Source organism: Plecotus auritus (genome assembly GCF_963455305.1).
Source record: "Plecotus auritus genome assembly, chromosome: 4".
Lineage (NCBI taxonomy): Eukaryota > Metazoa > Chordata > Mammalia > Chiroptera > Vespertilionidae > Plecotus > Plecotus auritus.
Genome location: NC_137775.1, coordinates 135,584,698 through 135,611,790, shown reverse-complemented (window position 1 = coordinate 135,611,790; position 27,093 = coordinate 135,584,698). Strand labels below are relative to the sequence as shown.

The following is a 27,093-nucleotide window of genomic DNA, read 5'->3' as shown; positions in this document are numbered from 1 at the left end:
GCGAGGGGAAGGAGAGCAGGGAAGGGAGGAAAGAAAAAGGAAGTGAGACGTTTGGAGCAAAAGCAAAGACCTTGCAATGTGGGGTATGGGGAAGCCACTGTGGGAAGACAGACCCCGGGCAGGCGCCTCCTTCCCCAGCAGAGAGGCCCCATGAGCTCCTACAACCTCCTTTGTACTGTAACTTGCAGCTTAATTTATGATAAATCTTCCCTTCATTCCAAAGGGGAAATTAATATTTGCTTATTTATCATAAGTCGCTTCATTTGCTCTTGATTTGTTTGCCTTCTCAGTACTTTCCTCCACTCTTTCCCTGCTTTGCATCTGCTGTGACTGTGGTCCCTTAACTGCCTGTGGTTGCTGCTGTTAGCTCGCTACCTTCTGGGCACTTCGAATGCAGTAACTTGACCATCAGTATGTCAGCTCCAGGCTGAGGACCCTCATTCCTAAGGGCCTTCTGATCCGAGAGAATTCCTCCAGGGCACACCTCCAGCCCACGGTCCTAACAGTCCCTCCTGCAAACGAGCCCTCCTGCATTGCTCCTGCTGCCTGTCACTGTGATGGCACCTGATCAGAAGGAAAGCATTAATAGAATCCTCGAATCATGGTGTTGGCAAGAAACCTAGAAATCACCCCACTCAACCTCCCACTCACAGGGAATCCCGTCAGCAGCTTTTGTTTAACTTATTTTGATAGCTTTTCTCTTGTCTTAAACTGTTCCCAAAATAAATATCGGGTGGGTGATCCCGGGAGTGGTTCGAGGGTTGAGATTAGCAGGAGTATCGAGATGAGCAAGCTTTTTAAAAATATCGGAATTGTGTTGGACTTAGAAGAAGCTGCATCGCCCTGCCGAGTTTTCGCTCTCTCACTAATCGCTGCCTCCGCTCCACAGAGGCCTCACTGGGGGCCTTTGTCCGGGAGGCCCCGTGGGAGCAGAGGACAGGGTCTGCAGCCTCAGCCCTGGCCCGAGCGACTGCAAGGACCCCCCTCCTTCCTATGTGCACTCGGCGGTCCCAGGGATGTGTTTTCAATGACATTTAACTCACAGCTTCATCTGTGGATTCCGTGCCATTAAACCTGCGTGAACCCACGTGGGCCCATCAGGCCTCGTGCCATGGGGACCCCATTTTGCATCTCTGTCACTTATGCACATACATAACACTCGCTGCACACGGCCTTGGGAGCGGGAGCGTGGTGTGTGCCCCCCACACACACCCTTCGGGGAGCACCAGCTCCGTGCAGGTGGAGGAGCTTTGCTGAGACGCCACGACTTCCAGCCACCAGGTCAGGGAGCCCCAGGCCCTGCTCTTGAAGCTGTGGTCGCTTCTTTCCTTTTCCCACGCCTCCCCTCTCAGTGGCCGTCTCTGCGTCTGTGTGTCGGACCCTCACAGTGTGGTGGCGGCGTGGGGGCGTGATTTGTCCCATTAACTCTCTGAGCTCACTGCCCACAACGTTTAACAGTCCCCAGCACCATCTCTTCCAGTCACTCACGTCTAGAGACCAACGCCCTTGTGTCTGCACTTTCCTACTAAAGGACCCAAAAACCAATTTATTGTCTCCCCTCGGGGCCGGGCCACAGCAGCACAGACAGCGTTTGCTGCGCTGGTCTCATGGCCCCCTGAGGCCACCCAGCCCTCGTGCCTTCCTGCTCTCCGAGCGGACCCTGTGCTCTGCCGCTCACCGCACGCACACTGCTTTCTGGCCTGCGGGCCTCCTCCTCCTCTGGACTCCCTACAGTGCGCCCATCCCTGATGATCATAGTAAACCCCACCTTTTTGAGTTCTCCCCTGTTCTTCCCAGCCTGGAATGAGTCCACTGCAGTCCACTAGCATGTAAACTCCATGAGGGCAAACACCATCTCTTCTATTCATTGCCGAGTGCTCAGTGTTCAGTGCTCAATAAACCTTTGCTGACTGGGACAGTGATTGCTCTCTGTAAGCTTAGCCGGCATCTGACATGTTGACCAGACACTAAACTTCTTTTTTCTTTTTTTTTTTTTAATGTATCTTTATTGATTTCAGAGAGGCAGGGAGAGGGAGAGAGAGATAGAAACATCAATGATGAGAGACAATCATTGATTGGCTGCCTCCTACACGCCCCCTACTAGGGATCCAGTCTGCAACCCGGGCATATGCCCTTGACCGGGAATCGAACCGTGACCTCTTGGTTCAAAGGTCGGCGCCTAACCACTGAGCAACACCAGCCAGGCACACTCAGCTTCTTTTTTTCTTTTTAATAAATCTTTATTGTTCAGATTATTACAGGTGTTCCTCTTTTTTTTTCCCCCATAGCTCCCCTCCACCTGATTCCCCACCCCACCCCATGCTCTTACACCCCCACACACTGTCCTCATCCATAGGTGTATGATTTTTGTCCAATCTCTTCCCGCACACCTCACACCCCCTTCCCCCTGAGAATTGTCAGTCCACTCCCTTTCTATGTCCCTGATTCTATTATATTCATCAGTCCATTCTGTTCATCAGATTTTTTATTCACTTGATTTTTAGATTCACTTGTTGGTAGGTATGTATTTGTTGTCATTTTGTTGTTCATAATTTTTATCTTTACCTTTTTCTTCTTCTTCCTCTTCTTAAAGAATACCCTTCAGCATTTCATATAATACTGGTTTGGTGGTGATGAACTCCTTTAGCTTTTTCTTATCTGTGAAGCTCTTTATCTGACCTTCAATTATGAATGATAGCTTTGCTGGGTAGAGTAATCTTGGTTGTAGGTTCTTGCTGTTCATCACTTTGAATATTTCTTGCCACTCCCTTCTGGCCTGCATAGTTTCTGCCGAGAAATCAGCTGACAGTCGTATGGGTACTCCCTTGTAGGTAACTAACTGTTTTTCTCTTGCTGCTTTCAAGATTCTCTCTTTGTCTTTTGCCCTTGGCATTTTAAGTATGATGTGTCTTGGTGTGGTCCTCTTTGGATTCCTCTTGTTTGGGGTTCTGTGCGCTTCCTGGACTTGTAAGTCTATTTCTTTCACCAGGTAGGGAAAGTTTTCTGTCATTATTTCTTCTAATAGCTTTTCAATATTTTGCTCTCTCTCTTCTTCTGGCACCCCAATAATTTGGATGTCGGTACGCTTAAAGTTGTCCCAGAGGCTCCTTACACTATCTTCATATTTTTGGATTCTTTTTTCTTTTTGTTTTTCTGGTTGGGTGTTTTTTGTTTCCTCATATTTCACATCTTTGGTTTAATTCTTGGGGTCCTTTGATCTACAGTTGAATTTCTGTATATTCTTTATTTCAGACAGTGTATGCTTAATTTCTGACTGGTCCTTTTCCATTTTTTTGGCATTCTCGTTAAGGCCCTTGAAGGTCTCACTAAGCTCCTTGGAGGTCTCATCAAGTTTCTCTGCAGTTTTTAGAAGATTCTTGAGTAACCTTATAAATGTGGTTTTGAACTCTATGTCCAGTAGTTTGCTTTCCTCCATTTCTTTCATTCGTGACATGTTTCTTTGTCTCTGCATTTTGCTACTTCCCTGTGTTGATGGAGTGGTTTTCTGTGGTAGGTGACCAGTAGTTCAGCCTATCACCTGAGGTGGACACTCTTGGTGCACCCCTTTGTGGGCTGAGTGCAAAGTCTTGTTGTAGTTAAGCCTTGATTGCTGTTGGTACACTGGGAGGAATTGACCTCCAGGCCAATTGGCTGTGAGGACCCGCTGTGTCTATAATGGAAGAACTGCTGTGCTGGAGACATGCTTATGGGGCAGGACTTGCTTCAGTGGGGCTTTGGTGCTCACTGAGTCTGCCTCTTGAATGTGTCACTTATGGATGTGAGTAGTTGAAATCTGGTGTCATCTCACACTGACCACTAGATACACTAGCTTCTGGATCTCCAATGGGGTGCAGGTCAGCTACTGTCTGAGGCCACCCAGCAGGAGCTACAGCGAGAACTACACTTTTCTCCTCTTTGCTTGGGATTTGGAGGTTTTGGAGCTATCTGACCAGAGCTGCAGTTTGTTAGGTTAAGCTGCGATAGGGCAGACCATTTGTATGCAAAAGCTGCTGCGTGGAGCTTGGGTGGGTTTGTAGATTGTGTAGGGTGGGGTCTCAGGGAGTCACTAGGCGAGGGCGTGGCAAACAGCGATGGCTGCCAGTCAGCCGTCTCTGCGTCTCCGCATTTCCAAGTCCCCGCGTCCCGTGCTCCAGCGCAGTAAACAATGATTGCTGCGCGCACCTCTGCAAGAAAGCCACCCTCACTTTCCGACCCGATGGCAGACAGTCCAGCTTCTCCCCGTAGGAGTTTGGGTCCCCAGCGTTTCCCCAGAGACTGGAGTTCAGAGTAATCGGGAGCTTGTCTCCCTTTGGGTTGAAAAAAGCAGCGCACCCCGTCACCCGCCGCCAGCCTGATTCGCGCGCCTCCATACCTCAGCTTTTCAGCGCTTGTGCACATCTCAATGCTCTTTTCTCTTTCCTTCTAGTTGTAGAACTTCCACTCAGCCAGCTTTCCCGTGGTTCTGGGTGATAGACGTTTTGTCTTTTAGTTGTAGTTTTGAAATTGTTGTGCGAGGCAGCAGTTTAGGTGTTTACCTACGCCGCCATCTTGGTTCGGATCTGCACACTCAGCTTCTTGAGAACAGGAACTATGACTTTGTATCTCTGTATAACAGAGTCTCGAACACACAGAAGCTGAATAAATATTGGAGATTGCGTTTACTACACGATCACTCAGTGAGGTCCCCTGAGCGTGGGGTGGGGAGGCAGGACACTGTCCTTCTCCTGCACTTGTAGCACAAAACCACCTTGGGCAGCATGTTAAGCATACCAAGGCCAGCTTCCTCCCACCCACCTTGACTATTTAGAAAGAATATTCTTAAAAGCACAATGCTGTAAACATTAGTTTTTCTTCTAAAAATTTGCGAGGGACTGCAAAGAATTGCCCAAGAATCAGTTATCCGGTGGTTGGCTAGGTAATTCCTGAGTAAGCCACTCTGAAAACTGATTATAATCCTGTTTCAAATGGAGAGTTGGGAGAAGGCCAAAAAAGGGTATATTATTGTATCTTGTAGGAGGGAAGAATCCAGCAGATATTCACTGAGTTATGGCGCCAGAGCCTTCCTTTCTCCTGTTATTATAAATTATTGTTATGGGAGAAAGCCAGATCAGCAGAGTGGGACTCCAGCATTGCACTTCCTCTCAGCTGAGGCCTTATATAATGAAGACCTTCACGCACAAACATTGCGTGAACTTAACATGGCAGGTCTCCAATTAAAGTTCATGCTATCCCATGTAGAGTGGAGTAACTGTTCATCTTCCTTATTTTTTTGTTTGTTTGTTTGTTAATCCTCACCTGAGGATATTTTCCCATTGATTTTTAGAGTGAGTGTAAAGGAAGGGGAGAGACAGAGAGAGAGAAACGTCGATGTGAGAGAGACACATCAATTGGTTGCCTCTTGGGTTGAGCCTGCAACCGCGGTACGAGGTACGTGCCCTTGACCAGAATTGAATCCGGGACCTCTCAGTCCCCAGGCCGATGCTCTTTCTACTACACCAAACCGAGTAGGGCTTCCTTATTAGGTCTGGGATAGCTATTGACTAAAACTTTTTTTGTTTAATGAAAGGAAACTAGGTTTAGGTTTATACCCCTCAAAAGTCTCCAACACACAGCTGGAAACAGTACTTTTGCCTAGCTGCTCCACCTGGCTTTCTGCCTCTGACCTCTCTTCTAGGGTCACAGACCCAAAGGCTGTGGGGCCAAGGCAGGTGGCACCAGGTGCACCATTTGAGGGGACAGGGACTCAGCCTGAGTTAATTGTTACCAGAAATAAATGTGTAATTGCCAGAGCTTTTGATTTTCAAGAGAAGCTGGAAATTCAAACTTTTAGGAAACGTTGCCTGATTTCTAATGTTAATAAGTCTTTCAAAAAATTCTTAAACTCTCTGCAAGCCAGTTTATGTCTCTGTGTTGGGTGCTTCCTGTGGGATACAGTTTGCAACTTCTGTTCCTTCCCTTCAGGCCTTCCTGCCTTTGGATGTTTGAAAGCCCCCTCAGGCATCATTTTCATTGTGACCCCTACCTTTTCAAGGGGCCGTGTGGTTGATTCCCGTCCAAAGTGTCTGTCCCTCAGGGAAGGGACCAGATGGCGTTTGGGTACCAGGCAGGGCTCAACTAAGACTCGTCAAAAGAACGAGGCTTCAACGTCTTTTGCACGATCCTCCTCCCTTAGAGATATGCCCTCACGTGGGTATTAGTTCTGTGTCGCTGCATAACAAATGGCCTCAAAACTCCTGGCTTAAAATACAACGAGCCTGTATCACCTGCAGTTTCTGTGGACAGGGAACTTGGGAGCAACTCGACTGGACACTTCGCTCACGTTCCCTCCTGAGTGAGCCTCGGCGGGACCGCATCGTCCCAGGACCTGCCTGGGCTGGAGGGTCTCCCCAGGTGGCCCGCTCTCATGGCGGCAAGCTGGCGTTGGGATTAGCAGGAGTCCTCAGTCCCTTGTCATAGGACTGCCTGCGTGTCCTCCCCACAAGGGCGCTGGCTTCTCTGAGCGAGTGATCCAAGAGAGAGCGGGACCCAGGCCCAGCGTCTCCTAGTCTCAGGAGTCACTTCTGCAATATGCTCTCGGTTACGCAGGTTTGCCCCGTTGGGTGTTGGAGGGGACCATTTGGGGGCTGCTGTCCCAGCTGTGCTCGCAACAGACCCTCAGTCAATCCTGTTTAAACAAATGATCCAACACTGAGAGGAGTTTTCCAAAAAACCTCAAGGGAATAACATTTATGTCATAGTGATTCGTACCTAACAGGAATGCTGCAGACTGTTGTGTTCTTGAGCTCAATTCAGAAATAAAATATCCTATGGTGATAGGCTATCTCACAACCGTCTTCCCTAAACAGGTCTAAATCATTTTTTAAAAATAAATTTAACAGTTTTATCTGTATGATCTCGTAGAATGCACCATCTGCTTTTCGAGGAATCTTTCCATCATTGCTTACCTCTGCCTGTTTCCTGGGCACTCCTTGTTCTCACAAGATGACACTTCTCTGAACCTAATGTTTTCAAAAAGATTTCAAAGAAAAATTCCAAGGAATAGCATCGTGGACAAAGAGGAGTGTCCCCTTCGATATATTTTTTTTTAAATTGATTTGAGAGAGAGAAACATTGCTTTGTTGTTCCACTTATTTATGCAGTCATTGGTTGAGTCTTATATGTGCCCTGACCAGGGATCAAACCCACAATCTTAGTGTATCAGGATGACACTAACCAACTCAGCTACCCGATATATATTAGTATACCCCTTTGATATATTAATAGCACTTGTGAAGACAGCCTCCAGAGAACCCGGGGCCCTCTGGCCAGTTAACCAGGCATTAGGGAGAGGGGTCGCTCCAGTTCCTGCAATGGTATCCATTTCTGGTACCCACTTTCCAGCCTCCCCACCCCAACTCAAACAGCACCAGCGTGGGCACTGCTGGTGCTAATAGACACACACGCACACACAAACACACCCCTCACCCTTGAGTGTTGCCTTTGCTTCCTTCACGACCACTCTTAATCTCGTTTTAACCAGATTTCACCTGAATAAAAATGTTAAGGGGAAGGAAAGGTAATAGACACACACGCACACACAAACACACCCCTCACCCTTGAGTGTTGCCTTTGCTTCCTTCACGACCACTCTTAATCTCGTTTTAACCAGATTTCACCTGAATAAAAATGTTAAGGGGAAGGAAAGGTGCCCCAGTGTGATTTCCCTTAGGGAAATTTCCACTGGTAGCTAGTTCTTATTTGTTCAATAAACAAAACCTTAGACTGGGAATTGAAGGTCAAACAAGCAGAACCCACGTGGAACATTTGCCTGTGCACCTGGGGCAGGGGGCCACGTCACCCCACCCCCACCCGCCCATGCCGCCTTGGCGGTGGTCACCGAGTCGGGGTGTTGGTAAATGGAAATGAAATGTATAATTCATAAGGCTGAGGTGGCGTGCGGTCTGTGGGAGGGGGGGTGGTGATTACAGAATTGAGAAATGAGGCTGCAGTGCGTAAGTAACCTTTCTAGGTTAGAGGCTGCTGTGATCGAGGGCCCCGCATTGTTCTCGTTCTGACCTTTGTCTGAACTTCCCCTTAGAAGAACAGAGGAAATACAGTTCTGCCTTTTCCCATATTGTTTTTGAATAATACCTTTAGATGCCAGCTTTTTGCTTTTCTGTTCTTCAGTTTAGGGTTTTGCTTCCCCCCATCCCCACTCCCCTGAGCTTTGCTGCTTCCCCTAGAAAAATCTGATTGCTAATTACTTTATCCCAGTGTTAATGGGAAATACAGAGGCTACACAAATATTTGTCCATATTGAACACAGGATACATGGGGAAAGAAAATACCCCTGCCGCACCCTCCCCTCCCTCTGCTCTCCCCTCCCCGGCCCAGCAAGGCAATCCTGAGGATGGTCCTCGATGGTGATGCAGGCAGCGATGAGAAGTGTGTGGGATGTGGCTGCTCAGATGGAGGGGTGACAGAACCAGCGATGGGCCTGAGCTCTGGCTTGCCGAACAGTCATTTTAACCAGACGTTAAGGTGCACGCAGGAATGATGCTCTCTCACATTTAAGCTATTGATGCAATCCCGGCGGGGGGGGGGGGGGGGGCGGGGAGCAGGGAGGGGAAATAACAAGGCTGGGAAATGTGAGCCAGGTCTTTCATCAGCCTTCTCCTCTATGCAACTCAAAATACTCAATCTTGTACCCTCCATATTTCCCTCCATCCCATTGGTTTCCTGGTCTGAACCTGAGTCCCCGGTGATGGTCGGAAGGTTCCGTGATCATCTGAAGTCTCAGCCCCTGGAAGGTCAGGGAACCCGAAGAGGGAGGAGCAGAGACCTCAGGTTGATCTCCACACAAGTAGGCATCGCTACAGACCAGGCAGGATCGCTAGAGAGCCAGCCTCAATGCCGCATCCAGAATGAAATCTTTGGGTTACTTAGGGTGGTTTTGTTTCTTGAAAAACAGCCCCTTTTTGAAGCTGCATGAAAGGGATCTAGAAAGTTGTGTGTCAGAGCCTTGCACACTGGGGACAGTCCATGGCGGCTCCAGGTAGTTGGTGGGTGCTGGTGGGGCACCTGCAGCCACCATGGGCCACACACAGGCCGCTGAGCGCTTCCCTGGGAAGCACGTGTCACTTCTTTCTCCTCGAGGAACTTTGATCTCCTGGGGGCGCGGGGCCAGCCGAGGTCTGTGCACACAGAGACCGCCTCTCAGAGATGGCACTCAGTGAGGCAAGCCTGACAAGCAGCACTCGGCTACTTTAAATGACATTTCAAAACGTTCATTCTTTGGCAGAAAAGAGACTGAGCTCTTCGCACCAATCATCACTGCCATTCTTTCAAACATACAGTTCACTGCTTGTGGGTTTTATACTTGAATTTTTTTTAATTTTTTAATATATTTTATTGATTTTGGAGAGGAAGGGAGAGGGAGAGAGAGATAGAAACATCAATGATGAGAGAGAATCATTGATCGGCCGCCTCCTGCATGCTCCCTACTAGGGATCGAGCCTGAAACCCAGGCGTGTGCCCTGTCCGGGAATCAAACTGTGACCTCCTGGTTCATAGGTTTGACGCTCAACCACTGATCCACGCCAGCCGGGCTATACTTGAATTTTTAAAAATCTCCCTAGCTGCCTCCTCTCTTCCACACTCCACTTATTTCTTTCTTCATCTCCAGATAGTTTCTTGTCTTTCACCCACTCCAGCCATGCATCATTTTTTAAGGAGACAAACTTCCTATGTCAAGTTTCTTCCATTAAAAATAGAGCTTGCCCTGGCCAGTGGCTCAGTGGTTAGAATGTCAGCCTGCGGGATCCCCAGCCTGGCACGTGCAGGAGGCAACCAGTCACTGTGTCTCTCTCACATCTTGTTTCTCTTTCTCCTTCCCTCCCTCCCTTTCTACTCTCTCTAAAAATCTATGGGGAGGGGGGAATATCCTCGGGTGAGGATTAACAAAAGATAAAATAAAATAAATAGAGCTTTATCAGTTTCTATTCAGATGCCTTCTGGAAACCCCTCTTATCAGAGAAGAACTAGAAAGAGCCGGCCTGCTCCTACCCCTTCTCTTTCTTTAAAAATAAATATGTGCATACATAAATAAATAAGCCACCAGAAAGAAATCCGTGTTCACTGCTCCCTCAGATAATCAGTTCAGTGCCCCTCTGAGTGTTGAGCACAGTGCTTGGTGGTAGGAAGACAGAGGGGTCCACAGCCTCCTCCGCCTCGTGAGTGTGGAGCGTGGCCCGGTGTCTGCGGTGCTGCGAGGTGTGCAGAGAGGACCACGCACGGCCCGCCGCCTCGAGATGCTTCCAGTTTGGGAGAAGCTGATTACAGGTTATCCTCATTTTTTAAAATAATAACTATCAGCGCAAGGATGCGTGGAAGAGCGGAATCGCCCGTAGATAAGTTGCAGAAACAGAATAACCGGGAGCCTGAGTCAGGGAAGGGTTCTGGGAGGGGCGAGATTCGAGGTGAGCACATCGAAGGCCTCGGAGGACAGCCAGAGAGGCGCTTCCCACAGGGCAGCTGGTCGAGGGTGCCTGGGGCGCCCGGGGCATCCTGGGGCCTCGTCCCGACCTCTCAGCCCCTCTCTCTGCTCCCACCAAGTAAGTCCCTCCTTTCTCTCTCTTTTACTTTACCTCTTGAGTTCCAGCTGACAGCTCGCGATTCCACGCACAGCTAGCTCATTGGCTAGTAGTGTTCGGTGCACGAGAGAACAAAATGAACTTTTAATCTCTTTTGCTGAAGGCTGCTCCATTCCAAAGGCATGTGCGAGAGTCCTGGCTGCTGGATTATGAGGAGGCCTCATTGTTAGGATGAGAAAAGCAGATTATGGGAAGAGGGGGCCGTGGAATCTTCGTCTGAGGACAGCTGGCGCTCCTTCCACTGACAGAAACACCCCCGGCTCTGCTCCGCAGTTTGTGTGGATTTCTCACCGAGTTTGGCGGCTGTCCCCAGTGGGGTCCACCCCTGTGTCCCATGGGAGGGAAGGTTCAGCTGCCTTTCAGAGCGTGTGGGCTGCACTTCAGCGCCCCCTAGTGGGAGCTGTAAAGAGCCAGCTGAATTTTTCCTCCGCGACCCAAATCAAGGCAGCAAACCTGGGTTTTGTTGTTTTTCCAGCCCCTTTAGGAAAAGTTGAATGTTGGAAGGTTTTCCCTAAATAAGCTGTCCTTGGCTGAAGAGCTGGAATGTATGCCCATTTTGCTTGGCAAAACTCTCCATTCCTAAGTCGTGCTGGAACAAACACCAGCCACCCGGGAGCTCCCTCCTTGCCCTGAGCACGGCAGGTCCTAGCGGCCGTGGCTAAGTCCTGCTGTAGAACTGGGCAAAGGACGCGTCCTCTGTCCTCTTCTGCAGGTCTGATCTGGAAAAGGAAGGCTGTGGGCACTTCCACAGCGCAAGGCTAGCCTCACCCACCTGGCTCCTCTCACCCCCACACTTGCCTGCTGGGTCAGAGCCGGCGTCATCGCCAGGATGGCTCCGGGCTTTATTTGAAAACTTGCTTAGGCAGCGTATCAGTGGGCTTCAGATCTCCTTTCTCAGTAATTCTCTATCAGCAGCACAACACAGGGAGGGAGGCCTCTGAGACCTAGGAGTATCCCTGCGGCTACTGGAAATTCACCTTCCTACGTTTTTGGGTCTTTACTCACTGGGCTCTTTCTTATAGCTCGGGTTTCTGGCTTCTGCTCTCTTAATTGTATGTCTCCAGTCAGTGACACCAAATGCGTAAATAGGTCCCCATCTTCAGTCCCAGGCCATCAGCCATGGAGAGTGGGTGCCTCCTGAGCTAGCCCTCAGCCACACAAGGAGATGGGCTGTGAGGAAAGGAAGTACCCTGAGGATGATCCTTGTCCCTGTTACAGTCCACTTGCTAGGAGCTGGGAGCTCCGGGGCCTGCCCAGTGCAGGCGCGGGGACCCCTGGCAGCCAAGGGGCAGGACCCTCCAGCCTTGTGTTGGTTCATTCATTCATCCGACAAATACTTTTGAGTACTCGCTGCAGACCTAAATGTCCAAGCTAAATGTTCACCAATTGGAGTTTTACATTTAAATCAATCAAGTTGCATATAAGTAAGTGATGTTACCTTCTTAGTGTGCTTTTGTGTGGGATAGAGGGTGCGCGCTGAATTAATTGATTAGCGTGAAAGAGGCCAGCCTTTTTCCCGGCCTTTTCTCTCATGCTCACTCCGTGGGTAGGTAGCACATCACGGCTCTGAACATACCAAACTCCCTCCCGGTGCAGAGAGAAGAGGAGTGGGCTCGGGAAGCTGAAAGGTGACAGCGAGACTTGGTCAGGCCCTCCTGGCATCAGCAGGCTTCCCGGGGAAGTTCTTGATGCACAGTTTCAACCCTCCATTGCAGTCAACAGAATAACAACAAAGTAGAAGGGAACAATCAGCCAGAGGAACTGAAAAGGATGTGTGAGGCTTTGTCTCCTGCCCCGCCGGCTGGTGGGTCATGTTCCAGCCCCAGGCCTTGGTACTGAGCCCGTTTCAGCTGGAGGTCCCATCGAGCCAATGTGCTCAGGGGCCTCCAACAGGCAGAGTGGCCGGGCCCAGCTGGAGCTTGGGGTCCCCATCACCAATGTGCACAAACACAGGTGCAGGTGCAGGTCACCACCACATGCTGGAGGGAGAGGGATGGGGTAGGGCGGGAACATGGGAGGGGCTTTGTGATGCCCACCCTATTCTGTTTCTTCACCTTCTAGTCGTTGTTTTCTGATGTGATTGGACTATAATGTGTTTTTGCTTTGTGCACTTATTTGTGTGTGTGCTATCTTTCACACAAAAAATAAAGATTAAAAAATCTTTTTAAAAAAACTGGGAGCAGGTGTGTGACCTAGGAGAAACCTGCCTCTCACAACAATTTCAAAACTACAACTAAAAGACAAAACGGACATCACCCAGAACCACAGGAAGGCTGGCTGAGTGGAAAGTCTACAACTAGAAGGAAAGAGAAAAGCACACTGAGACTCAGAGGAGCTGTGGAAATAAAGGCAGAGGTATGAAGGCGCGCGTGCGGAGAAGGCTGGCAACTGAGTACGCGGCTATCTTTTTCAAGTGGGAGGGAGACAAAAGCTCCTGACTGCTCTGAACTCCAGTTCCGGGTGAGACTCTGGGGACCCAGACTCATACAGGGAGAAACTGGACTGTCTGGCAGCAGGCGAAACTTGAGGGCGGCTTTCTTTCAGAGGTGCTTGTAGTGATTACCGGATTACCGCAAGACACTGAGACCTAGGGGCCTCTTAGGGCAGGGCTGACAGGAAGCCATAGCTGTTTGCTCCACCCTGAGATCCCACCTCACGAAGCCATTGCTGTTTGCTCTGCCCTGAGACTCCGCCCCATCCAAGCTGAGCACAGAGGCTTTTGCATATGAATGGCCTGGTCTTCTGAATTCTAAAATTACCTAAAAAACTGCAGCTGAGTCAGTGAGACCCAGAACATCCAAAAGAAGGCCCAAGGCCCCACAGCAGCTTGCATTGCTTCACAGCTGGGCCTCATCTGGGCACCTCCAAAACCCAAACAAAGAAGAGGAATCTGCAGATCTGTCCGTAGCTCCTGCTGGGTGGCCTCAGGTAGAGGCTAAATTAGCACCTCCTTGGAGATCCAAGAGCCAGTGTACCCAGGGGTCAGAGTGGGACCATCCAGATTACAACTCCTCAGATCCATAAGGGATACACTCAGGGGGCAGACTCAGTGAGCATCAAAGCCCCACTGAAGCAAGTCTTGCCTCATTAGGGTGTCTCCAGCACAGAAGTTCTTTCAGCATAGACACAGCTCATCCTCACAGCCAATTGGCCTGGAGGTCAATTCCTCCCAGTGATACCAACAACAATCAAGGCTTAACTACAACAAGACTGTGCACACAGCCCACAAAGGAGTGCACCAAGAGTGTCCACCTCAGGTAACTGGGGAGGCTGAGCCACTGGACCCTGTAGGACACCTAGCACACAAAGCCACTCTATCAACTCAGGGAAGCAGCCAAAATGTGGAGACAAAGAAACCGGTCACAAATGAAAGAAATGGAGGAAAGCAAATCACTGGATATAGAGTTCAAAACCAGTTATAAGGTTTTTCAAGAATTTTCTAAAAAAGGCCAATAAATTTAGTGAGATCCTCGAGGATATGAAAAAGGACCAACTAGAAATTAAGCATACACTGACTGAAATTAAAAATAATATACAGAAATCCAACAGCAGACTAGAGGATCGCAAGAATCAAGTCAACAATTTGAAATACAAAGAAACAAAAAACACCCAACCAGAAAAGCAAAAAGAAAAAAGAATCCAAAAAGTTGAATATAGTGTAAGGAGCCTCTGGGACAACTTCAAGCGTACCAACATCAGACTTATGGGGGTGCCAGAAGAAGAGAGAGAGCAAGATACTGAAAACCTATTTGAAGAAATAATGACCAAAACTTCCTCCACCTGGTGAAAGAAATAGACTTACAAGTCCAGGAAGCGCACAGAACCCCAAACAAGAGGAATCCAAAGAGGACCACACAAAGACACATCATAATTAAAATGCCAAGAGCAAAAGACAAAGAGAGAATATTAAAAGCAGCAAGAGAAAAACAGTTAGTCACCTACAAGCGAGCACCCATATGATTGTCAGCTGATTTCTCAGAAACTATGCAGGCCAGATGGGAGTGGCAAGAAATATTCAAAGTGATTAATAGCAAGAACCTACAACCAAGATTACTCTACCCAGCAAAGCTATCATTCAGAATTGAAGGTCAGATAAAGAGCTTCACAGATAAGAAAAAGCTAAAGGAGTTCATCACTGCCAAACCAGTATTATATGAAATGCTGAAAGGTATTTAAGAAGAAGAAGAAGGTAAAGATAAAAATTATGAACAAATACATATCTATCAACAAGTGAATCTAAAAATCAAGTGAATAAAAAAATCTGATGAACAGAATAAACTGGTGAATATAATAGAATCAGGGGCATAGAAATGTAGTGGACTGACAATTCTCAGGGGGAAAGGGGTGTGGGGGTACGGGAAGAGACTGGACAAAAATCTTACACCTATGGATGAGGACAGTGGGGGTGGGGGGTAAGGGCAGAGGGTGGGGTGGGAACCGGGTGGAGGGGAGCTATGGGGGGAAGAAAGAGGAACAATTGTAATAAGCTGAACAATAAAGATTTATTAAATAAATAAATAAATAAATAAATAAATAAATAAAAATAACTGGGAGCAGTGTATGTGTAAACCAATCCCTAGCCGGTTTGGCTCAGTGGATAGAGTGTCGGCCTGTGAACTGAAGGATCCCCAATTCGATTCTGGTCAAGGGCACATGTCCGGCTTGTGGGCTCGATCCCCAGTAGGGGGTGTGCAGGTGGTAGCTGATCAATGATTCTATCTCATCATTGATGTTTCTATCTCTCTCTCCCTCTCCCTTCCTCTCTGAAATCAATAAAAATATGTGTTTTTTTTTAAAAAAAAGAATCACTGTATGTAGATACATGCAGAAAACCATGATTCCGTTTCCCTGGCTGACAGGGCTTTCACAGTCATTTATTGAGCATGTACTTTGGCAGAAACAACGAGCATAAAACCTGGTAATACTGCAGTCCTGTGGGGTGTTGGGAAGCAAGACCAGGCTTTGTCCTGCAACCCTGGACTTCATGGTAAAGGCACCAGGGACCAGACTGGGAGATACAGAGCCACCGGGCTGGGGACAGGCAAAGTAGGCGTAGCACAAGGGGGGGTGGGGGTTACAGGACAGGGTGAACATCTTTGAAATGGCCCATTATGGAGTCCAGGCTGGTTCCTCCTAGGACGTTTCTCTTTAAGGTTTACTAGGAATTTATTGACTAACATCAGAATATGCTCTGGATATCTTAGACCTGGTTTCCAGTTTATACCAACATCATTAGAAGCCTTTGGAGATTCTAGGCAGGTAAGTTCTAGATCTAACCTTTTTTTCTTATATAAATAAGAAAGTTAGATTTTGACACTGCACTTTGCAGAGTTGAAGCAGTGCTAGAACGAGGAATCAGCATGGGGTGACTACATAAAATTATATTAAATCTTATTTAATAAAAGCCTAATATGCAAATTGACCAAACGGCGGAATGACCGGTTGCTATGATGCACACTGACCACCAGGGGGCAGACACTCAACAGGAGGAGCGCTGTTCAGCCAGAAGCCAGGCTCATGGCTGGCAAGTGCAGAGGTGGTGATGGGAGCTTCTCCCACCTCTGCTGCGGGCAGGCGGTAAGGTGTGAGGGGTTCAGACTGCAAAAGCCCCGGACTGTGAGAGTAATGTCCTGAGGGGTCCTGGACTGCAAGAGGGCTCAGGCCGGGCTGAGGGACACCCCCGCCCCCCTCCCCCAGTACATGAATCTTGTGCACCGGGCCTCTAGTATATTTATAAAACTAAGTCTATATATATGCATACCAGGAAAGTCTTGTTCAGAGCCAAGATGTTCATTGCAAATATAAATCAAAAAGCACCTGCCACTCTGCAGATGGTCTGATGAATGGAGAAAGCCAACTTCCTCTGGGAGATGGTCCAAGGGTGGCTTGAGAATGATGTCAACATCTAGGCCAAACTGTGATTACATATAACCAGCCTTCCATGTGGATGCAGAGATTCGTTCTGATATTTTGAGGATTTCTATTGGTGATAGCTAGAGACACGCAGTTACAACAGAATTGCTGGGGAGGGTCTTGAGTGACCTCACCTGCACAGCTTTACCCCGAGGTAGAGCTTTTGGAACATCCCGGTGACTTTGCTGTGTGTGTGACATCAAGCTGGAACTACCCACGGCCCGAGTTGGGTGTCTTTCCTGGCTCTCCTTTGACACCAGAGCCTTGCTCCTCGGCCACAGCCCTCTCTCCACCGCAGGCCATCTTCAGCTTATTACGGGGCAAAAACACCCTTCTGGGGAGTGTGTCTAGAGATCTTAGGGTCCACAGTGTTTGGTTAGGCCACTACAAGAACAGTCTCCTTGTCCCCTCGCTCAGTGCAGCTAACAGTAAGTGGGCTCCGGGTCAACCTCACTCTGTATCTCATTCCAGTAACTCCAGCCCAGGGTCCCTTTGTCCTTCTCATCTACCTGGCAGCCCAGGCAAAAACTAAGTTATTTCTTTTATCAAATCCCAGGCTGGCCTTGGGTTATCCAAGCCTCAGTCAATATTTACATCTCCACTTGGACCTTCCTGGATCCGCAGACCTGGTATGAATCCACCTTTTAGGGACGCTGCTCCCCATTTTCCCGGCAGCCGGCCGGTGGTCACAGGATGTGTTCTCTCACCATTTGGCTGCCTAAGTGCTCTCCAGCACGCTCCCTCCAGGCTGTCTTCTGTACGATCCTTCTGGCTTTGGGTCCATTTTCTCTGAAACAGCCTCCTCCTAGTCCTCAGATTTCTGCTGTTTCCCAGGCCCTGAGTTGCTGTGAAGCAACCCCTTGCCTCTCACTCCGGGTCACCAGCTCAAATAGGAGCTCAGAGCTCCTGTCAGCATTTCCAAATCTGCTTTTTTTTTTCCTAGCGGAACCAAACGTAAGATTTAACAAGCCATCTGAAATACAATTTACATTTCAATTGCTTCTGCCCCAGCCATACTGAGGTTCCTTTCAATCTACATGTATTTGTGGGAACGGGCTTTCCCACTGCAGTTCAATGGGAGTACACCTTATAATATTGGTGATTATAAAATACCACGGGCTAATAGAGTGCCTTGCTTCCAAGGAGTTCAAACTGCTTTATAATTCTACCCACCGTAATTTATCTTCATAAACTGTTATAGAGACAAGAAAAAAAGCAAGATTAATAATCACATCTCAGAGATGATGAAATAAAAAGTCAGAGAAATTGAGTAACATTTTTCCAGAAATGCAGCCCTTCCTGTGCTCTGATTGGTGTTACAGATTGATTGCCCAAGCTGGGAGTGCTGGGAACCTTGCACTCGTTTTATCAGCGTAGTGCGCGATGATCGCGACCGTGGCTCTGATCTCCTCCTTGGCGGGGGCGCGGGGGTGAGGAGGAGAATGAGAGGGAATGCCGAGTCAGGGGCGCATTTGCCTGTGCCAGGAGGGCATGGGGGCTGTGGACAGGCGGCTTTCTTTCTAAAGCTGGGTGGTAGGTACTGGGTGCTTGGTTGTTGGTTATGAATCTTCATACCTTCTTATATAAATAATTGAAACAGAAAGTGTTTAATGTGTATGCTTTAATATATTTAAACAGAGGTGTCCTAATGTTTCAACATATATAGAGAAAAATGGACTTTAAATACGATGCTCTTGCCTGGCCGGTATGGCTCAGTGATTAGAGTCACAGGTTCTATTTCTGGCCAAGGGCACATACCTCAGTTGCAGGTGTGATCCCCAGCCCTGGCCGGGATGCGTTCGGGAAGCAACCAATCGATGTCTCTCTCTTTCTTTCTCTCTTGCTCTTCCCACCCCCTCCCTTCCACTCTCCCTAAAAATCAATGGGAAAAAATCCTCAGGCCATGGCCGGTGTTGCTCAGTGGTTAGATTGTCAGCCCTCGCACTGAAGGGCCTTGGGTTTAATTCCCGGTCAAAGGTCAAAGGCCAGTACTTGGGTTGCAGGTTTGATCCCTGCCTCAGTTGGGGTGCGTGCAGGAGGCAACCAATCCATGTATCTCTCTCACATCAATGTTTCTCTCTCTCTCTCTCTCTCTCTCTCTCTCTCTCCCTCTCTCTCTCTCTCTCTCTCTCTCTCTCTCCCTCTCTCTCTCTCTCTCTCTCTCTCTCTCTCTCTCTCTCTCTCTCTCTCCTTCTCCCTCCCTCCCTTCCACTCCCTCTAAAAATCAATGGAAAAATATCCTCGAGTAAGGATTAACAGAAAATAAATAAAAGTCCTCAGGTGAGGATTTTTTTTAAATGATGCTCTTTATATAATTGTGACATGGAGTTAGAGCTATTGTAGATAAGTGATTTAATATTTGTTGATAGCCTGCTCCATGCCAGGCCCTAGGCTAGGAGCTTCCTACGCGCTCTGTGTAATTTCATCCTCATCCCAGCATCAGGAAGCAGGTGGACAGCTGGAAGGTGAGAGCGCTGGAGTCTCCCCATGACCAGGGGCTCCAGAGCGTGTGTTCCCACTCAACTTCGTGGTCTCCCCTCCTGACGGGGTCGCTGCCCCACAGGGCAGTGCCCCTCAGGGTCCCATGACTAGGACGTGATCTGGGAATGCCCCATCAGCTACACGCACCATCAGGAGAGCTAGCGGAGCAAAATATCAAAGCTTCAATAATTAATGTGTCGGAAATGGCAATTGTTTATTGTCAGTCCCTCTCTTTCTTAGCTGCAAATTTTGTCTGATACTTCATGCGTGTTTAAAGCATTTTTGATGTCCCGAAATAGCAATGAGGAAACTGTAAGATGATTCTGTGTGGTGGTGAATGAAGGGTGAGTCATTAACAGAACCTGGGTGATTCTGAGCCCAGTGGGCAGGCCGTTTCTCAGGCCAGCAGTCCTACCTGCTTCGGAACCGAACTAGGAGCAGAAACAGCCCCATGGAAGAAACCAGAATGTGGCTGTTTTTTTAAAGCAGGCGAACTTTGAAACAGAAAGGCCAAGTAGTCTGCCTCTTGTCATAGGAGGTGTTGCCAAGGAGATGGGGCCAGCTTCAGGGTTGAAACAGAAAGATTCATTTTTTTCTGCAAATGTGGAGTGTGTACCTACCTGCCCCGGGCACTGAACTAGGCACTGGAGGTCAGCAGTGATGTGGGAGAGGGGGGGCATGCACTCACCTTGCCCTGTCCCTGCAGGCCACCCCCACATGTCCGCTCCCCAAGACTCAGCTCAGAATTTCTCCTCCTAGGAAGCCCTCCCTGCTTTGTCTCTCCTACCCCCGTTAGTCCCTCCTTCATGTGCTGGGCACACACTTGGCATCTTGTATGTTCACTGTTGGCACGCTGTTGCCTCCAACTAGATGGACACGCCTTAGGGTCTGGTTTGGTTTTCAATCTTCAGCACCCAACACAGTGCCTGGCCATAGCAGATGCTTAGGAAACGGAGGTGGAGTATTCGAATACATGAGTGAATGAGTAGAGCTTGAACCAATTCTGGCTTCACAATAACCATTGGTAAGAATGGTGCTTCGTCACTGCAGAGTAAATACACCTTAGGGACCATACAACAGCATGTGCTTCATGTGCGCTGAACAAGAGGCAGATTGTGGACTTGACTTTGAACTTCTGGGAGCTCAGAGCCTTATGGACCAGCAGAGCAGGGGACCTGGCATCTGACAGATCGCAGCAGAATGGTCTTCAGTCCCCCAGCGATTCCTGGGGGCCAGATAGAGAAGTGCCTTCCTTCCCTGCGTGCTCCTGGCCTGGGTGTTGAGCAGACACAGAGCACCTGCCTTGGCTAAAGGAAGGATGGAAGTGTGAGGCCCAGACCCTGCCCTTCAAAGGGTTCAGTAGGGTCAGATATGCGGACAGGTATTTAGAACAGTAGGTGCTCAATTAGTACTTATGGGGCCAATCCGGTTATTCATGTTGTGTCTTCATCGCCCTGTGCACCAGCACAGAGAAGGCGAGCAGCGTGTGTTAGCGTTAGCAAGGAGGGAGGGGGACACGCTATATCAGAACATGATCAGTGCAGAGAAAAGGACACATCCTTGTGGGTGAGGGAGAGTTTCAGGGTAGATTGGAACCAAAGGCAAGAGACCAGGAGGGATTCGCAGAGAGGCCCGGATTGAAGGGGCCTGGTCAAGCTCGTAGCCGTGGGAGCCAAGTGGATTACTGGCCTCAAGAGAGAGTTAAGAGAGAGGCGCCAGAGGACCAGCTCTCAGAGACCTTTAGCCCACAGTCCTGACCCTCCATTATCCTGGTGCCATCTCCTACCCCCTAGCTGCTCTCTTTGGCTTTTTGCTGCAATTCTTTGGGGAGCCACCCGCAGGTAGGCGTGCTCTGACCTCAGTGCTCGCCGTGCCGCAGGTGCCCTGCTCAGGTGAGCGTGGGCTGCACGCTCATGCCTGCCTCTGGGTCCACTCTCCTGGGGTCCCCGCCGGCATGGAAGCCGCTCTTCCTCAGGCTGAACCCTGCCCCCTCATGCCCAGGGTCCCACTCCTTCATGAACCTTTACCCCTTTTACTCTCCTTTGTTTGTGCTGCCTCGGAACTTTCCATCTGAAACCCATAGTTTAGCGCTGTCTTACATTTAATAAGGGTTTATTCAATCAGCGAGCCCTTATTGATTGAGTGGCTACTAAATGCCAGGCACTGTGCTGCCCTCGTGGACTTAGCAGGGGAACGAGAGGGGAAGCAGGTTATGGGGGAAGTGCTGTAAAGTGACATTTATGGCAGTGTGGATGGAAACCGACTGGTGTCGAGGGAGGCCTGTCTGTGGCGGTGACAATTAAGCTGAGGTTTGAAGGATGAGAAGGAGGCAGCCATCTGAGAGCCAGCGAGGGAGCATTGGAGGCAGAAGCAGCACTGTTACATGAAGGCTCTGGGTCAGCAGGCTTAGGTATTCTAGAGATTGAAAGGAAACACACTGGACTGGAGCTCTTTGAACTAGGAGAGTGAATCAGAATGACAGCAGAGAGCTGGGCAGGGTCCCGATCGTGGCGGTCCCTGTGGGCCATGGCGGGGATTAGATTTCCTTCTGAGTAGGGATCCTTTGAAGGGCTTAAATCCAAGGAAGGTGGGACGTGTTCACTCGGGCAGCTACGTAGAGAGTGGACTGGAGGAAGGAAACACCAGGTAGGAAGCTCCAGGTGAGATGGGGTGGCCAGGGCCAGAGTGGTGGCAGCAGAGGTGGGGGCCACGGGCTAATTCAAGATGTACTTCAGACCTGGGCTTTTTGATGGATTGGGTGGTGAGGGGGAGGGAGAGAGAGAGGAATCAGAGACCATCCCCATGGTGGTGAGGGTGGTGATTGCATTTAGTGAAACAGGAGGGGCAGCAGGGGGACAGTTCTCCCTTAAACACACAAAGTCTGAGCTGTTTGTGAGATGTTCCCGTGGAGGTGTCAGGCCATCAGAACATAAATCTGGAGCTGAGAAAGGTTCAGGTTGGAGACAGACTTTTGGGAATACAAATGGAATTTATGCCCTCCCTGGTTTGGCTCAGTTCCAGTCAAGGGCACATGCCCGGGTTGCAGCTCTATCCCCAATTGGAGGCATGCAGGAGGCAGCCGATCAATTATTCTCTCTCATCATTGATGTTTCTATCTCTCTCCCTCTTCCTTCCTCTCTGAAATCAATAAAAATATTTTTTAAATAAAATAAAAAAAACGCGCACACACACAAATGGAATTTAAACCTGTGGGTGTGGGTACGATTACTATACCTGTTTCCTAGGGCTATGGAAATTGTTCCACAAAATGCATGACTTAGAGCAACAGATATTTATTTTCTGGAGGCTAGAAGTCCAAAATCAAGGTGGTGGCTGGGACATCTTCCCTCTGGGGCCCGTAGGGGAGGATCCTTCCTTGCCTTTTCCAGCTTCTGATGGCTCCAGATATCCCTGGACTTGGGACAGCGTGACTCCTGTCTCTGCGTCCACCTTCCCATGGCTGTCTTCCCTCTGCGCCTATGCCTACATTTCCTGCTTCTTACAGGGCACCAGTTGTATTGGACTAGGGGCCCAGCCTACTCCAGTATGACATCCTCTTACTAATTACATCTTCAGTAACCCCATTCCCAAATAAGGTCATGTTCTAAGGGATTTCAACACGTCCTTTGCGGGGGACACAATTTAACCCATGACAATCTCTGGAGCCAGGATGAAAAGAGAAAAGAAAGGGTCCTAAGACTTTGCCATCTTGTAGCAGTCAGAGGGCAAGTCAGCAAAGAATATGGACAAGCCACCCACAGAGAGGCAGGATGAATGTGGAGGGAATGGTGGACTCTTGGGTCACAGGGCCGAGAAGTTGACCGATGGAAGTGACAGCGTGGTCACTGCTGATCTTGGCCAGCACAGGAGTGGAGCAGAGGGCGGAGCCCAACTGGAGGAGGTGAGAAGACGGTGGGAGGCAAAGCCATGGAAAAGGCAGATCACTCTTAGAGATTTGGCTTTGGAGGGAGAACAGAGAAGTAGGGCAGCAGCTGCTGGGAGAAGGGATTAAGGAAGGCTTTGTTTTGTTTTTGGTGTGTTTTGTTCTTGTGTTTGTGCTTTATTTTTTTTTTAAAGGGCGATGCTAGAGCATGTCTGTGTGCTTGAATTAGCTCTGTCTTCGTACTGTGTGTGTTTTGTATTCAGTTTTCGTTATCACGTGTGTTCTCGCGTTGCCTCCCAGCACTGGGGACCCTCAGGGGCAGGCCTGTGCCCTCTATTTCTCTCATCTCGCAACCGTCTAGCCTGACACTCATTCATTATGGTCATGGCAAGAAAAATATCCTGTACACAGCATGGCACCACGAACGGCTGTTCTTTCATTTTCTAATGGAAAAAGGACTAACAGTGATTTCCACAGGCGCTGTTCGAGGAACGTCAGCTGACAAATCCTTGCCTGGGTGTTCTCGCCAGAGAACATCTCTGAGGTGCCCTTTGCGAGACAGGCTCATCTGTTAGGTTCTGCCTGGCACATCCTCAGGGAACAGAAACTGGAAATGGGGGCATGAGAACAGTTGATTGACCTCATAGGAAGAGCAGCCCCATGGTAACGTCCAGATGCCCCATGAAGCCAGACCAGCCTGTTCTTCAGACCCACCTGGGGACTGGAGTGTCTGGCCACCAAGGGCAAAGGTACAGGTGACAGGAATGGGGCGCAGGTTCAGAAATGCGTGATCTGGAGTCAGCAGCCTGCAAAGGAGGGCTCCTTGGAGCCCACACCAGGACTCTTCTCCCAGGAAGGCGCCTGAGCCTGTGTGCGAGGGGAGCAGGCAAGCACACCTGACTCTACAACAGCGAGGCAGACACCTGTCGTCAAACGTGTAGTCTTCTCTCTAATGTTCTTTTCAGAGATTGCTTCTTTTCTAAGGGATGTGGGTTTCTAAAACCATCTCGAAAGAGATTGCATGGCTAGAGGCAGCCTGCAATAATCCCATCAATTGCATGCAATGGTCAGGTGGCTTAGAAGCCCTGGTGTGTGTGGGCACGCTGGACACAGTGACCTAGGCCGATGTGGGATAAGGCCCCATGACACAGGACAGACCGGCAGTGACTTAAAACCATCACAGGCACCCCAAGGCATCAGTGCCAGAGGACAGGCGCGGCCTCCCGTGGTCACACAAATGGTCACAACCAGGACTGCAGGAGACCAGGACTAGAGAGGGGCCAGGTGCCGGCAGAAGATGCCCGGCAGGGAGGGGACAGGGACAGGGACAGGACAGGACCATTAAGTAGCCCCAAGGCAGCTACCCGCCTCTACAATAACTCCCTCCTGGGAAGACCAGCCTTGTGTTGTGGGAGAAGCACGTCTTGCAGATGAGGACTGTGGCTCTCTGCCAGCGCCCAGCACAGAAACTCCTTTTTACTAGTACAGGTGAACAATCAAGACTTGGTAATAAGACACTTTGGTTTTGGTTTTGGTGGTTCAATACTGTTATCTGGATGAAAAATATGAGCAATGAGAGCAAATTTATAGGAGCAAGGTGGGGAGGTGCTATGTGAGTGGGAAAAATCAGCTCCAAATAGCAAGGCAAGTGGAGGTGGTTTTGATCACGCCCTTCCTCCCAGCTCCCTCGCCCACTCCCGCTGCTGGAAGCTAGGAGAGCAGCACCTTCTTCGTCGCTTCATCAAGCAGGAAATTTCTGGAGGAAACAGAAGTTGGGCTAATGTGGGTCATGAGCAGCGGAGTGCCTTGAGCCACATTTTAGAAACACAAGCTGCGTTCATATCTCATGCTTTGAACTTGGTTTTCTCCTAAATGGACCCCTACCTAATTATGGCAGGTTCTTAGAAAGGAATATGCACTGTGCTCTCTGGTTTTGGGGACTGACTCTGTGTGAAATGTTCTCTGAGCTCCGATGCTCTTCTCCAGAAGCTCAGCATGCACCTCACAGCAGCGGGTCAGAGCGGGCTTCTGACTGACATCAGACTGTGTGTTCATGAACATGGCTCTGTAATTGTAATATTAGAGAACTTTTAAAAAACTTTTATTTATTGGCCCTAACCAGTTTGGCTCAGTGGATAGAGCGTTGGCCTGCGGACTGAAGGGTCCCAGGTTCGATTCCAGTCAAGGGCATGTACCTTGCGGGCACATCCCCAGTGGGAAGTGTGCAGGAGGCAGCTGATCGATGTTTCTCTCTCATTGATGTTTCTAACTCTCTGTCCCTCTCCCTTCCTCTCTGTAAAAAATCAATAAAATATATTTTTAAAAAAACTTTTATTTATTGATTTGAGAGAGAAAGGGAATCATCAATTTGTTATTCTACTTATTTATGCATTTGTTGGTTAATCTTTGTATGTGCCCTGACCCGGGATCCAACCTGCAGCCTTGTTGTATCAGGACAACACTCTAAATGACTGAGCTACCCAGTCACGGCTGGCGAACTTTTTAGGAAACTAACTTTTTAGAAGCTAATGAAAAAACAGTACTTCCTTGGGAAAGTGGGATACCAACTCCTAAGGAAGGGATTGTTGGCATGAACAGATATTACAGTTTATCCCTTTATTCTGGGGGAGGCCTCTTGTTTATATGGTATATTATTGAAAATAGAATGCCTGTATTTCAGAATTCTTTTGTAAATCTGGGCGTTCTGTAGACATTGGTTGCCCGAGTTTTCTTACAAAGGAAAGCTCCTGGGTGTCTCTAAAGTGGCTCTTGTTCCTCTGGTGGAGTGTGATGGTGATGGAGCCAGCAGTTTGGTTCCCTCTGGGTCTGTTCTGGAGCCACAGAGCAGCCGGGACCAGGCCCCGTGCTCATGGAAGGACCAAGCCAAGATGGGAGGTGTCACTGCCACTCAGTTTGGGAACCACAGGCCCTGGGGTTCACAGATAGGGTTTATGTGGAGTTCATGTCGAAGTCGCTCCTGCATTTCTAAACTGCTAATGCTTTCTTCCTCTCTGCTTTCTTAGGGCCCCTGAGATCATCCTTGGTTTACCATTCTGTGAGGCGATCGACATGTGGTCCCTGGGCTGCGTCATCGCGGAGCTGTTCCTGGGCTGGCCGCTCTACCCAGGCGCCTCAGAGTACGACCAGGTGGGTCCAGGCCGCACAGGTGTTAGGACAGTCGCTCCTGTTTCATTTAGAACAGGACACGTGGGTAGAGGGTTTATGTCGTCTCCCAAATCCTGCTTCCCTCAACCTTGCTTTTCTCTCTTTATTCTTCTTGCTTTCCCCTTTTTCATTTTTCACTTCTTTCTTTCCCTATAACATTGTCTTTATCTCAAAGGCACTAGAGCCATTAATATACCACATGCAAGGTGACAGGAAGCTCTCTGACCTCGTTCTCCTCTTTTCTTGCAGATTCGGTATATTTCACAAACACAGGGTTTGCCAGCTGAATATTTATTAAGCGCAGGGACAAAGACAACTAGGTTTTTCAACCGTGACACAGACTCGCCGTATCCTTTGTGGAGGCTGAAGGTAGGAAGAGCGTCCCCTCCATCCCTCACCAAGGCCCAGCATTCAGGAAAAAGGGTGGGGAGGTTCGTGGGGGAGCTTTTGACAGCAGCCCGCATCGGGGGAGGGGCTCTTGTGATATGTAGTGTGGATGAATTTCAGTGTTCAAAAGCACCACTTAGCTTGGCTGCTGCCACCTGCAAAGCTCAAGTCCCAACTCCGACTGCTGAACTCCCAGTATTCAATTAGGTGAACCCTGATGACCTGTCTGGTTTGTGTAAAGAGAAATGCACCACCCCCTGCCCTAAAGGAGCTCCCAGTCCAGAGGGAGACCCAGCACGTGGCCCCCATGTAAGTGTCCTACCCCTGGGAGGAGCAGGGTGTGGGGACCTTGAACCCTGCCTGGCGAGGGCTCCAGAGGAGCTTTTGAGCCGGGCCCTTAGGATGAGGAGGGTCTCCCGGGCCAGGAAACAGCCCTGGCAGCCACACCTCTGAGGCCCCAAGAAGGGGTCTGTTCATCCAGCTGGCAGGTGCTGCCACTCACCGATGCACACCAGGAACTCGGGTGGTTTTACTTCAACAAAAACGTATTTTGCTTTCACTTTTATCTGTGCCTAGCAGTTAAAAATTAACGTAATTTCCTGGGAGGGAGAAAAGAATGCTAGTCTTAAGTGT

The 27,093-nt window shown here is 49.2% G+C and overlaps 1 protein-coding gene across 2 annotated transcripts in view; it reads left to right on the top strand.

Moving 5' to 3' along the window:
* Positions 1–27,093, top strand: part of HIPK2 (homeodomain interacting protein kinase 2) — a 177,173-nt gene that overhangs the window by 110,058 nt on the left and 40,022 nt on the right. For both annotated transcript variants that reach the window (XM_080665721.1, XM_080665720.1), the window contains exons 3-4: positions 25,932–26,055; positions 26,323–26,442. In XM_080665721.1, the coding sequence (XP_080521847.1) occupies positions 25,932–26,055; positions 26,323–26,442 (244 nt within the window). The remainder of the gene's footprint in view (positions 1–25,931; positions 26,056–26,322; positions 26,443–27,093) is intronic.